The sequence below is a fragment of the Lithobates pipiens genome, unplaced genomic scaffold (assembly GCF_037356315.1).
Source record: "Lithobates pipiens isolate NorthernLeopardFrog02 unplaced genomic scaffold, aLitPip1_a1.2 Scaffold_22, whole genome shotgun sequence".
Classification (NCBI taxonomy): Eukaryota; Metazoa; Chordata; class Amphibia; order Anura; family Ranidae; genus Lithobates; species Lithobates pipiens.
The window spans coordinates 13,596,604-13,609,631 of NW_027507784.1; the positions used below are offsets into that span (position 1 = coordinate 13,596,604).

The 13,028-nt window shown below is 46.9% G+C and overlaps 1 protein-coding gene across 1 annotated transcript in view; it reads right to left on the minus strand.

Annotated features, from left to right (window-relative positions):
* Positions 1-3,466: 3,466 nt before the first annotated feature.
* Positions 3,467-13,028, minus strand: part of LOC144000403 (3-oxoacyl-[acyl-carrier-protein] reductase FabG-like) — a 28,215-nt gene continuing 18,653 nt past the window's right edge. The window contains exons 7-8 of the mRNA XM_077494215.1: positions 12,965-13,028; positions 3,467-3,882 (exon numbers count right to left, since the gene is read on the minus strand). Coding sequence (XP_077350341.1) covers positions 3,727-3,882; positions 12,965-13,028 — 220 coding nt within the window. The 3' untranslated portion in view covers positions 3,467-3,726. The remainder of the gene's footprint in view (positions 3,883-12,964) is intronic.

The window sequence follows — 13,028 nt, forward strand, 5'->3', positions numbered from 1 at the left end:
GGCTAACACACTGATCCACGCATGGTATTCGTTTCTTTGCTTAGCACTCGGCACTGGAGATCAGTGCTTACAAATGTGAGTGTAATTTCTCTTTACTTGCTTTTAAAATAAATTTATATCAACGGAGAGCACTAGATTTGCTTGTTCTTTATATTTATACATGAAATTATATTGATCTGATGACACGGAGGAGGATCTTCCCTGGGAGTACTTCCGTTTGGTCTGCTGAAATCTTATGATCTACCCTTGATGGGAACATGTGTTTTTGACCTGTCTGATTTATCAGGGGTCCATTAGTTGAGGTGAGAGTCCAACTTGCTCAATGGTGAAGGGATCACATCGTCACTTGTTATATTGATTGAAGACACACTGCACAAGCGGATTCTTCCTGATCACTGCATCTATTATTCATCTATTTTTTATTTTATGGACTTTTTATATTATTATTTATTTGCGCTGTACTGTTACTTTTTTACATCTACCCAACAACCCTGGCCGCTGTTAAAGAGGAAGTAAACCCTGATGGGTTTACTTCCTCTTTTTTTCCCTGCAAAGGTAAAGCATAATGGACTACTATGCATCGCATCGCATCGCATCGCATCGCATAGTAGCTCATTATGTGTCACTTACCTGACACAGGAGCCAGCGAAGTCGCCGCTGTCCCCTGTAGTCCGCCGCATCCATGTTGCTTGTGGCGTCTCGCAGCTCCGACGAATCACAGCGGCGCAACCGCGATGACGTCACTCCCGCGCATGCGCACGGGAGTCGCGCCTCGCAGCTCCGCCACTGTCATACGGCGAAGCCGCGATGACGTCACTCCCGCACATGCGCACGGGAGTCGACAAATTTGGCAAATCCATTCTTGGATTTGCCGCATTTAGTGCGCCTGCGCGCCGCTGTCTACGGCGCATGCGCCGTAGACAGCGGTGCCCATTTTCGGGCAAATATCTCCTAAACCATATAGGTTTAGGAGATATTGCATGGACCTACAGGTAAGCCTTAATCTAGGCTTACCTATAGGTCCAAGTTGTTTGGAAGGGTTTACTTCCTCTTTAATTGGTGCTGGAAAAACGGCACTGCATCTGGTGTGAACTGGACCTTAATGGTATTTTTCCAATGAAGCTCGTTTGGGCTTTGGGTCCTCCGTCTGCAATTGGATTTGGAATTTTTTAATGAATAGGGTGCAGGTAGTCAGAATTGATGAGCAGCTTTGTGTTATTGGTAAGTACACTTACTCTATAGAGATGTGTGGTAAGCCCTCTATTATTTACCTTGTATACCTCTGATTGCGGTGCTCAGTTTGAGGTAAATTGTGCCATTAAATGTGGAGATATATATATATATACACACCTCATAATCAATATTAATCATAATCAATATTCATTTTTTTTCCTGAATTAGACTTTATTTACCACATGCAATAATTTATGCAAATGAGTCGGTAATTACAATGCGGCCGCGTCGAGCACTATGAGATCCCCACTCGGCGCTCGGCTCTCCTCTCCTGTCTCTGCCTGCCTGCTGTCTACTGGGATGGGCGCGCCGCACACTACGGCTGAGATGCAGGAGGTGTCTGATGTGTAATGGTCAGGTAGGTCAGTGCATGTCAGTGTGTGTCAGGTAGGTCAGTGTAATGGTAAGGTAGGTCAGTGAAAAGGTCAGTGTGCGTCAGGTAGGTCAGTGTAAAGGTCAGTGTGCGTCAGGTAGGTCAGCATGTGTCCGTTAGGTCAGTGTGGGTCAGGTAGGTCAGTATATTGGTCAGTGTGCGTTAGGCAGGTCAGTGTGTGTCAGGTAGGTCAGTGTAATGGTCAGGCAGGTTAGTGTAATGGTCAGGCAGGTTAGTATAATGGTCAGGCAGGTTAGTGTAATGGTCAGGCAGGTTAGTATAATGGTCAGGCAGGTTAGTGTAATGGTCAGGTAGGTCAGTGAAAAGGTCAGTGTGCGTCAGGTAGGTCAGTGTATGTCAGGTAGGTCAGTTTGGGTCAGGTAGGTCAGTGTAATGGTCAGGTAGGTGAGTGAAAAGGTCAGTGTGTGTCAGGTAGGTCAGTGTGTGTCAGGTAGGTCAGTGTGTGTCAGGTAGGTCAGTTTGGGTCAGGTAGGTCAGTTTGTGTCAGGTAGGTCAGTGTGTGTCAGGTAGGTCAGTTTGGGTCAGGTAGGTCAGTGTAATGGACAGGTAGGTCAGTGTGTGTCAGGTAGGTCAGTGTATTGGTCTGTGTAGATCAGGTAGGTCGGTGTGCGTCAGGTAGGTTAGTGTAATGGACAGGTAGGTCAGTGAAAAGGTCAGTGTGCGTCAGGTAGGTCAGTGTGTGTCAGGTAGGTCAGTTTGGGTCAGGTACGTCAGTGTAATGGTCAGGTAGGTCAGTGAAAAGGTCAGTGTGCGTCAGGTAGGTCAGTATATTGGTCAGTGTGTGTCAGGCAGGTCAGTGTGTGTCAGGTAGGTCAGTGTATTGGTCTGTGTAGATCAGGTAGGTCGGTGTGCGTCAGGTAGGTCAGTGTAATGGTAAGGGTGCATCAGGAAGGTCAGTGTGGGTCACTGTAATTGTCAGTGTGTGTCAGATACTGACACGATGTTGGACGAGAAGGCCTGGCTCGCAGTCTCTACTCTAATTCATCTTAAAGGTGTTCTATTGGGTTGAGGTCAGGACTCTGTGCAGGCCAGTCATGTTCCTCCATCCCAAACTCGCTCATCCATGTCTTTATGGACCTTGCTTTGTACACTGGTCCAAATCATTTGGTGGAGGGGGGATTATGGTGTGGGGGTTGTTTTTCTGGGGATGAGTTTGGCCCCTTAGTTCCAGTGAAGGGAACTTTTAAGGCGTCAGCACGCCAAGACATTTTTGGCAATTTCATGCTCCCAACTTTGTGGGAACAGTTTGAGGACGGTCCCTTCCTGTTCCAACATGACTGCCCACCGATGCACAAAGCAAAGTCCATAAAGACATGGATGAGCGAGTTTGGGGTGGAGGAACATGACTGGCCTGGACAGAGTCCTGACCTCAACCCAATAGAACACCTTTGGGATGAATTAGAGCAGAGACTGTGAGCCAGGCCTTCTCCTCCAACATCAGTGCCTGACCTCACTAAAGCTCTTCGGGAAGAATGGTGAAACATTCCCATAGACACACTCCTAAACCTTGTGGACGGCCTTCCCAGAAGAGTTGAAGCTGTTATAGCTGCAAAGGGCGGAGCCAACCCAATATTGAACCCTACGGACTAAGACTGGGGTGCCATTAAATTTAAATAATTTGATCCCATTGAACACTGTCAAATACCTTCTTGGCATCTGCGTAGAAGACCAGCTTTTCCCTTTCTAGGCTCAATATATTCCCCGGATCTTTTTCATGAAAAAAGAAGTCATTTACCACCAATGAGGAGCACCCTGGCCTATATCCTCTTTGGTTCTCTCTCATGGGGGTCTCCATTTATACTCCATTAGAAGAGAATCATATAACTTTGAAATCGGGGATCTGTTGTTGGATACATATTATTTTTTTTTTTTACACATATGTAATAAATAGAAATCTATGAACTAATTTTGATCTGATTCCTCATCACTATCCATGGACTGGAGTAAATGAAGATACGAGTTAGAGAGGTTCTTCACAATTCAGACTGATATGTGGAAGACATGGATTGTCATAAAGATAAATTAATAATGTATGGATTGAATATATAAGTCCGGGATGCTCTGTGAGATGAGGATTTTCTCTGTTATCTGTGGATTCATCATGTGCTCATGACACGTTCACCACCATCCACGAGCAATGTCTCTCCCGTGATAAAAGACGCTGCATCTGATGCCAGGAAAGCAATTGCCCGGGCAACTTCCTCCACTCTGCCAGGCCGGCCCAGGGCATGCGTTTTCTGTGTGCCGTTCAGGAGCTGAAAGAAGAGAGAAAGAGCTGAGAGATCAATCGCAGGACATGGAGAGAGAAGAAACAGAGATCAATGCCAATATATGGGGAGAGAAGGAGCTGAGATCAATGCCAAGACATGGGGAGAGAAGAAGCTGAGAGATCAATGCCAAGACATGGAGAGAGAAGAAACAGAGATCAATGCCAATATATGGGGAGAGAAGGAGCTGAGATCAATGCCAAGACATGGGGAGAGAAGAAGCTGAGAGATCAATGCCAAGACATGGAGAGAGAAGAAACAGAGATCAATGCCAAGACATGGAGAGGGAAGAAGCTGAGAGATCAATGCCAAGACATGGAGAGAGAAAAAGCTGAGAGATCAATCGCAGGACATGGAAAGAGAAGAAACAGAGATCAATGCCAATATATGGGGAGAGAAGAAGCTGAGAGATCAATGCCAAGATAAGGGGAGAGAAGGAGCTGAGAGATCAATGCCAAGATAAGGGGAGAGAAGGAGCTGAGAGATCAATGCCAAGACATGGAGAGAGAAGAAGCTGAGAGATCAATGCCAAGACATGGAGAGAGAAGAAGCTGAGAGATCAATGCCAAGACATGGAGAGAGAAGAAACAGAGATCAATGCCAAGACATGGAGAGAGAAGAAGCTGAGAGATCAATGCCAAGACATGGAGAGAGAAGAAGCTGGGAGATCAATGCCAAGACATGGAAAGAGAAGAAGCTGAGAGATCAATGCCAAGACATGGAGAGGGAAGAAGCTGGGAGATCAATGCCAAGACATGGAGAGAGAAGAACATGAGAGATCAATGCCAAGACATGGAGAGAGAAGAAGCTGAGAGATCAATGCCAAGACATGGAGAGAGAAGAACATGAGAGATCAATGCCAAGACATGGAGAGAGAAGAAGCTGAGAGATCAATGCCAAGACATGGAGAGAGAAGAAGCTGAGAGATCAATGCCAAGACATGGAGAGAGAAGAAGCTGGGAGATCAATGCCAAGACATGGAAAGAGAAGAAGCTGAGAGATCAATGCCAAGACATGGAGAGGGAAGAAGCTGGGAGATCAATGCCAAGACATGGAGAGAGAAGAAGCTGAGAGATCAATGCCAAGACATGGAGAGAGAAGAAACAGAGATCAATGCCAAGACATGGAGAGAGAAGAAGCTGAGAGATCAATGCCAAGACATGGAGAGAGAAGAAGCTGGGAGATCAATGCCAAGACATGGAAAGAGAAGAAACAGAGATCAATGCCAATATATGGGGAGAGAAGAAGCTGAGAGATCAATGCCAAGATAAGGGGAGAGAAGGAGCTGAGATCAATGCCAAGACATGGGGAGAGAAGAAGCTGAGAGATCAATGCCAAGACATGGAGAGAGAAGAAGCTGAGAGATCAATGCCAAGACATGGAGAGAGAAGAAGCTGAGAGATCAATGCCAAGACATGGAGAGAGAAGAAACAGAGATCAATGCCAAGACATGGAGAGAGAAGAAGCTGAGAGATCAATGCCAAGACATGGAGAGAGAAGAAGCTGGGAGATCAATGCCAAGACATGGAAAGAGAAGAAGCTGAGAGATCAATGCCAAGACATGGAGAGGGAAGAAGCTGGGAGATCAATGCCAAGACATGGAGAGAGAAGAACATGAGAGATCAATGCCAAGACATGGAGAGAGAAGAAGCTGAGAGATCAATGCCAAGACATGGAGAGAGAAGAACATGAGAGATCAATGCCAAGACATGGAGAGAGAAGAAGCTGAGAGATCAATGCCAAGACATGGAGAGAGAAGAAGCTGAGAGATCAATGCCAAGACATGGAGAGAGAAGAAGCTGGGAGATCAATGCCAAGACATGGAAAGAGAAGAAGCTGAGAGATCAATGCCAAGACATGGAGAGGGAAGAAGCTGGGAGATCAATGCCAAGACATGGAGAGGGAAGAAGCTGAGAGATCAATGCCAAGACATGGAGAGGGAAGAAGCTGAGAGATAAATGCCAAGACATGGAGAGGGAAGAAGCTGGGAGATCAATGCCAAGACATGGAGAGAGAAGAAGCCGGGAGATCAATGCCAAGACATGGAGAGAGAAGAAGCCGAGAGATCAATGCCAAGACATGGAGAGAGAAGAAGCTGAGAGATCAATGCCAAGACATGGAGAGAGAAGAAACAGAGAGATCAGTACCAAGACATGGAGAGAGAAGAAGCTGAGAGATCAATGCCAAGACATGGAGAGAGAAGAAACAGAGAGCAATGCCAAGACATGGAGAGGGAAGAAGCTAAGAGATCAATGCCAAGACATGGAGAGAGAAGAAGCTGAGAGATCAATGCCAAGACATGGAGAGAGAAGAAGCTGAGAGATCAATGCCAAGACATGGAGAGAGAAGAAGCTGAGAGATCAATGCCAAGACATGGAGAGAGAAGAAGCTGAGAGATCAATGCCAAGACATGGAGAGAGAAGAAACAGAGAGATCAGTACCAAGACATGGAGAGAGAAGAAGCTGAGAGATCAATGCCAAGACATGGAGAGAGAAGAAACAGAGAGATCAATGCCAAGACATGGAGAGAGAAGAAGCTGAGAGATCAATGCCAAGACATGGAGAGAGAAGAAGCTGAGAGATCAATGCCAAGACATGGAGAGAGAAGAAGCTGAGAGATCAATGCCAAGACATGGAGAGAGAAGAAGCTGGGAGATCAATGCCAAGACATGGAAAGAGAAGAAGCTGAGAGATCAATGCCAAGACATGGAGAGGGAAGAAGCTGGGAGATCAATGCCAAGACATGGAGAGAGAAGAAGCTGAGAGATCAATGCCAAGACATGGAGAGAGAAGAAACAGAGATCAATGCCAAGACATGGAGAGAGAAGAAGCTGAGAGATCAATGCCAAGACATGGAGAGAGAAGAAGCTGGGAGATCAATGCCAAGACATGGAAAGAGAAGAAACAGAGATCAATGCCAATATATGGGGAGAGAAGAAGCTGAGAGATCAATGCCAAGATAAGGGGAGAGAAGGAGCTGAGATCAATGCCAAGACATGGGGAGAGAAGAAGCTGAGAGATCAATGCCAAGACATGGAGAGAGAAGAAGCTGAGAGATCAATGCCAAGACATGGAGAGAGAAGAAGCTGAGAGATCAATGCCAAGACATGGAGAGAGAAGAAACAGAGATCAATGCCAAGACATGGAGAGAGAAGAAGCTGAGAGATCAATGCCAAGACATGGAGAGAGAAGAAGCTGGGAGATCAATGCCAAGACATGGAAAGAGAAGAAGCTGAGAGATCAATGCCAAGACATGGAGAGGGAAGAAGCTGGGAGATCAATGCCAAGACATGGAGAGAGAAGAACATGAGAGATCAATGCCAAGACATGGAGAGAGAAGAAGCTGAGAGATCAATGCCAAGACATGGAGAGAGAAGAAGCTGAGAGATCAATGCCAAGACATGGAGAGAGAAGAAGCTGGGAGATCAATGCCAAGACATGGAAAGAGAAGAAGCTGAGAGATCAATGCCAAGACATGGAGAGGGAAGAAGCTGGGAGATCAATGCCAAGACATGGAGAGGGAAGAAGCTGAGAGATCAATGCCAAGACATGGAGAGGGAAGAAGCTGAGAGATAAATGCCAAGACATGGAGAGGGAAGAAGCTGGGAGATCAATGCCAAGACATGGAGAGAGAAGAAGCCGGGAGATCAATGCCAAGACATGGAGAGAGAAGAAGCCGAGAGATCAATGCCAAGACATGGAGAGAGAAGAAGCTGAGAGATCAATGCCAAGACATGGAGAGAGAAGAAACAGAGAGATCAGTACCAAGACATGGAGAGAGAAGAAGCTGAGAGATCAATGCCAAGACATGGAGAGAGAAGAAACAGAGAGCAATGCCAAGACATGGAGAGGGAAGAAGCTAAGAGATCAATGCCAAGACATGGAGAGAGAAGAAGCTGAGAGATCAATGCCAAGACATGGAGAGAGAAGAAGCTGAGAGATCAATGCCAAGACATGGAGAGAGAAGAAGCTGAGAGATCAATGCCAAGACATGGAGAGAGAAGAAGCTGAGAGATCAATGCCAAGACATGGAGAGAGAAGAAACAGAGAGATCAGTACCAAGACATGGAGAGAGAAGAAGCTGAGAGATCAATGCCAAGACATGGAGAGAGAAGAAACAGAGAGATCAATGCCAAGACATGGAGAGAGAAGAAGCTGAGAGATCAATGCCAAGACATGGAGAGAGAAGAAGCTGAGAGATCAATGCCAAGACATGGAGAGAGAAGAAGCTGAGAGATCAATGCCAAGACATGGAGAGAGAAGAAGCTGAGAGATCAATGCCAAGACATGGAGAGAGAAGAAGCTGAGAGATCAATGCCAAGACATGGAGAGAGAAGAAGCTGAGAGATCAATGCCAAGACATGGAGAGAGAAGAAGCTAAGAGATCAATTCCAAGACATGGAGAGAGAAGAAGCTGGGAGATCAATGCCAAGACATGGAAACAGAAGAAGCTGAGAGATCAATGCCAAGACATGGAGAGGGAAGAAGCTGGGAGATCAATGCCAAGACATGGAGAGGGAAGAAGCTGAGAGATCAATGCCAAGACATGGAGAGGGAAGAAGCTGAGAGATAAATGCCAAGACATGGAGAGGGAAGAAGCTGGGAGATCAATGCCAAGACATGGAGAGAGAAGAAGCTGAGAGATCAATGCCAAGACATGGAGAGAGAAGAAGCTGGGAGATCAATGCCAAGACATGGAAACAGAAGAAGCTGAGAGATCAATGCCAAGACATGGAGAGGGAAGAAGCTGGGAGATCAATGCCAAGACATGGAGAGGGAAGAAGCTGAGAGATCAATGCCAAGACATGGAGAGGGAAGAAGCTGAGAGATAAATGCCAAGACATGGAGAGGGAAGAAGCTGGGAGATCAATGCCAAGACATGGAGAGAGAAGAAGCCGGGAGATCAATGCCAAGACATGGAGAGAGAAGAAGCCGAGAGATCAATGCCAAGACATGGAGAGAGAAGAAGCTGAGAGATCAATGCCAAGACATGGAGAGAGAAGAAACAGAGAGATCAGTACCAAGACATGGAGAGAGAAGAAGCTGAGAGATCAATGCCAAGACATGGAGAGAGAAGAAACAGAGAGCAATGCCAAGACATGGAGAGGGAAGAAGCTAAGAGATCAATGCCAAGACATGGAGAGAGAAGAAGCTGAGAGATCAATGCCAAGACATGGAGAGAGAAGAAGCTGAGAGATCAATGCCAAGACATGGAGAGAGAAGAAGCTGAGAGATCAATGCCAAGACATGGAGAGAGAAGAAGCTGAGAGATCAATGCCAAGACATGGAGAGAGAAGAAACAGAGAGATCAGTACCAAGACATGGAGAGAGAAGAAGCTGAGAGATCAATGCCAAGACATGGAGAGAGAAGAAACAGAGAGATCAATGCCAAGACATGGAGAGAGAAGAAGCTGAGAGATCAATGCCAAGACATGGAGAGAGAAGAAGCTGAGAGATCAATGCCAAGACATGGAGAGAGAAGAAGCTGAGAGATCAATGCCAAGACATGGAGAGAGAAGAAGCTGAGAGATCAATGCCAAGACATGGAGAGAGAAGAAGCTGAGAGATCAATGCCAAGACATGGAGAGAGAAGAAGCTGAGAGATCAATGCCAAGACATGGAGAGAGAAGAAGCTAAGAGATCAATGCCAAGACATGGAGAGAGAAGAAGCTGGGAGATCAATGCCAAGACATGGAAACAGAAGAAGCTGAGAGATCAATGCCAAGACATGGAGAGGGAAGAAGCTGGGAGATCAATGCCAAGACATGGAGAGGGAAGAAGCTGAGAGATCAATGCCAAGACATGGAGAGGGAAGAAGCTGAGAGATAAATGCCAAGACATGGAGAGGGAAGAAGCTGGGAGATCAATGCCAAGACATGGAGAGAGAAGAAGCTGAGAGATCAATGCCAAGACATGGAGAGAGAAGAAGCTGGGAGATCAATGCCAAGACATGGAAACAGAAGAAGCTGAGAGATCAATGCCAAGACATGGAGAGGGAAGAAGCTGGGAGATCAATGCCAAGACATGGAGAGGGAAGAAGCTGAGAGATCAATGCCAAGACATGGAGAGGGAAGAAGCTGAGAGATAAATGCCAAGACATGGAGAGGGAAGAAGCTGGGAGATCAATGCCAAGACATGGAGAGAGAAGAAGCTGAGAGATCAATGCCAAGACATGGAGAGAGAAGAAGCTGAGAGATCAATGCCAAGACATGGAGAGAGAAGAAACAGAGAGATCAGTACCAAGACATGGAGAGAGAAGAAGCTGAGAGATCAATGCCAAGACATGGAGAGAGAAGAAACAGAGAGCAATGCCAAGACATGGAGAGAGAAGAAGCTAAGAAATCAATGCCAAGACATGGAGAGAGAAGAAGCTGAGAGATCAATGCCAAGACATGGAGAGAGAAGAAGCTGAGAGATCAATGCCAAGACATGGAGAGAGAAGAAGCTGGGAGATCAATGCCAAGACATGGAGAGAGAAGAAGCTGAGAGATCAATGCCAAGACATGGAGAGAGAAGAAGCTGAGAGATCAATGCCAAGACATGGAGAGAGAAGAAACAGAGAGATCAGTACCAAGACATGGAGAGAGAAGAAGCTGAGAGATCAATGCCAAGACATGGAGAGAGAAGAAACAGAGAGCAATGCCAAGACATGGAGAGAGAAGAAGCTAAGAGATCAATGCCAAGACATGGAGAGAGAAGAAGCTGAGAGATCAATGCCAAGACATGGAGAGAGAAGAAGCTGAGAGATCAATGCCAAGACATGGAGAGAGAAGAAACAGAGAGCAATGCCAAGACATGGAGAGAGAAGAAGCTAAGAGATCAATGCCAAGACATGGAGAGAGAAGAAGCTGAGAGATCAATGCCAAGACATGGAGAGAGAAGAAGCTGAGAGATCAATGCCAAGACATGGAGAGAGAAGAAACAGAGAGATCAGTACCAAGACATGGAGAGAGAAGAAGCTGAGAGATCAATGCCAAGACATGGAGAGAGAAGAAACAGAGAGCAATGCCAAGACATGGAGAGAGAAGAAGCTAAGAGATCAATGCCAAGACATGGAGAGAGAAGAAGCTGAGAGATCAATGCCAAGACATGGAGAGAGAAGAAGCTGAGAGATCAATGCCAAGACATGGAGAGGGAAGAAGCTGAGAGATCAATGCCAAGACATGGAGAGAGAAGAAGCTGAGAGATCAATGCCAAGACATGGAGAGAGAAGAAGCTGAGAGATCAATGCCAAGACATGGAGAGAGAAGAAGCTGAGAGATCAATGCCAAGACATGGAGAGAGAAGAAACAGAGATCAATGCCAAGACATGGAGAGAGAAGAAGCTGGGAGATCAATGCCAAGACATGGAAAGAGAAGAAGCTGAGAGATCAATGCCAAGACATGGAGAGAGAAGAAGCTGGGAGATCAATGCCAAGACATGGAAAGAGAAGAAGCTGAGAGATCAATGCCAAGACATGGAGAGGGAAGAAGCTGGGAGATCAATGCCAAGACATGGAGAGGGAAGAAGCTGAGAGATCAATGCCAAGACATGGAGAGGGAAGAAGCTGAGAGATCAATGCCAAGACATGGAGAGGGAAGAAGCTGAGAGATCAATGCCAAGACATGGAGAGGGAAGAAGCTGGGAGATCAATGCCAAGACATGAAGAGGGCAGAAGTGGGGAAATCAATGCCAAGACATGGAACGATATGAAGCTGAGAGATCAATGCCAAGACATGGAGAGGGAAGAAGCTGGGAGATCAATGCCAAGACATGAAGAGGGCAGAAGTGGGGAAATCAATGCCAAGACATGGAACGATATGAAGCTGAGAGATCAATGCCAAGACATGGAGAGAGAAGAAGCTGAGAGATCAATGCCAAGACATGGAGAGAGAAGAAGCTGAGAGATTAAAGAATCACTAAAGGCATTTTTTTTTAAAACAAACAATATGTTATACTTACCTCCACTGTGCAGCTCGTTTTGCACAGAGTGGCCCAAACCTGCTCTTCTGGGGTCCCTCGTCGGCTGTCTCGGCTCTCTCCCGCAAGGACTCCACAACTTCATGGGAGCTCCCTCGCATGATGTGGAGTGCTTGTGGGCGCACTCCCGTGATACAGATGGCGGCTATAGCCACTCACTGTATCACTCGACCTTGCCCCCAGCGCTCCGCGTCATTGGATGTGATTGACAGCAGTGCGAGCCAATGGCTGCGCTGCTTTCAATCCATCTACTCTAGCCAATCAACAGCCAGGGTGAGCGGTGAAGAGGATGTCGGGGGTAAGCGTGGGACATTCAAGGGGTCAGGTAAGTAAAACGGGGGGGGGGGGGGCTGGTGGAGCCGGCGTTGTCAGATGTTTGTCAGACTTGTGCGCCCTTAATGGACAGGCCACCCCTGTCTGAACCTGAAATCAATCCGGTCATGGAGACAACACTGCAGTTAGAAATCACAGGGCCTCATACAGCCTACCTGACACCCGCTCAACTCCCCCCCCCCCCGGCCAAAAGTGACTGAAGACACAGATGTAGCTTCGGCTACACTGATAAATTAATAGAAAGTGCTCCGAGTCTTCTTGCTCATTCACAAATTGAAGCATAGTAAATACAACTTACTATTCTTCTGTGACAAATGGACACAGTGAGTGACTGTTACGGATTGCTCACTGTGTTCATTCAGGAATGGAAGGAGCCATTCAATGACTTATTTACCCGCCCCTTCCACTCTCCATCCTGAAACATCCTCCTGTGTGCCTGCAGCAGCTGCTAGCAGGAGAGGAGGGAACCTGCCAGCACTGCAGGGGAAAGGGGCTCACAGGGGCTCCTGGACAGCAAATGGAAGGACTCGAACATGCTTGAACCAATCCCCCTTGCAGTGCAGATGGAGGAAGAAAAGGGGGGGGGGGATCCTGCAAAGGGAGGCAAAAGAGGATCGGTCTCAGCAGGTGCCCGGACCCCCATTTTGAACTGATGGGGCCTGGGCCCAGTACAGGAGGGCTAGCTGTACTGCCTTATAAGTGGCCCTGCTTGGAGATATGATAGAAGCTGGGATAGTGTGCTTCCCAATAATCCAGGTAGAAACTCCAACTACGTACCTCCTGGTACTGCTCTTCATTCAGTCCGGCCCGCTTGTGAACTTCGGTTACAATCACCCCGGGA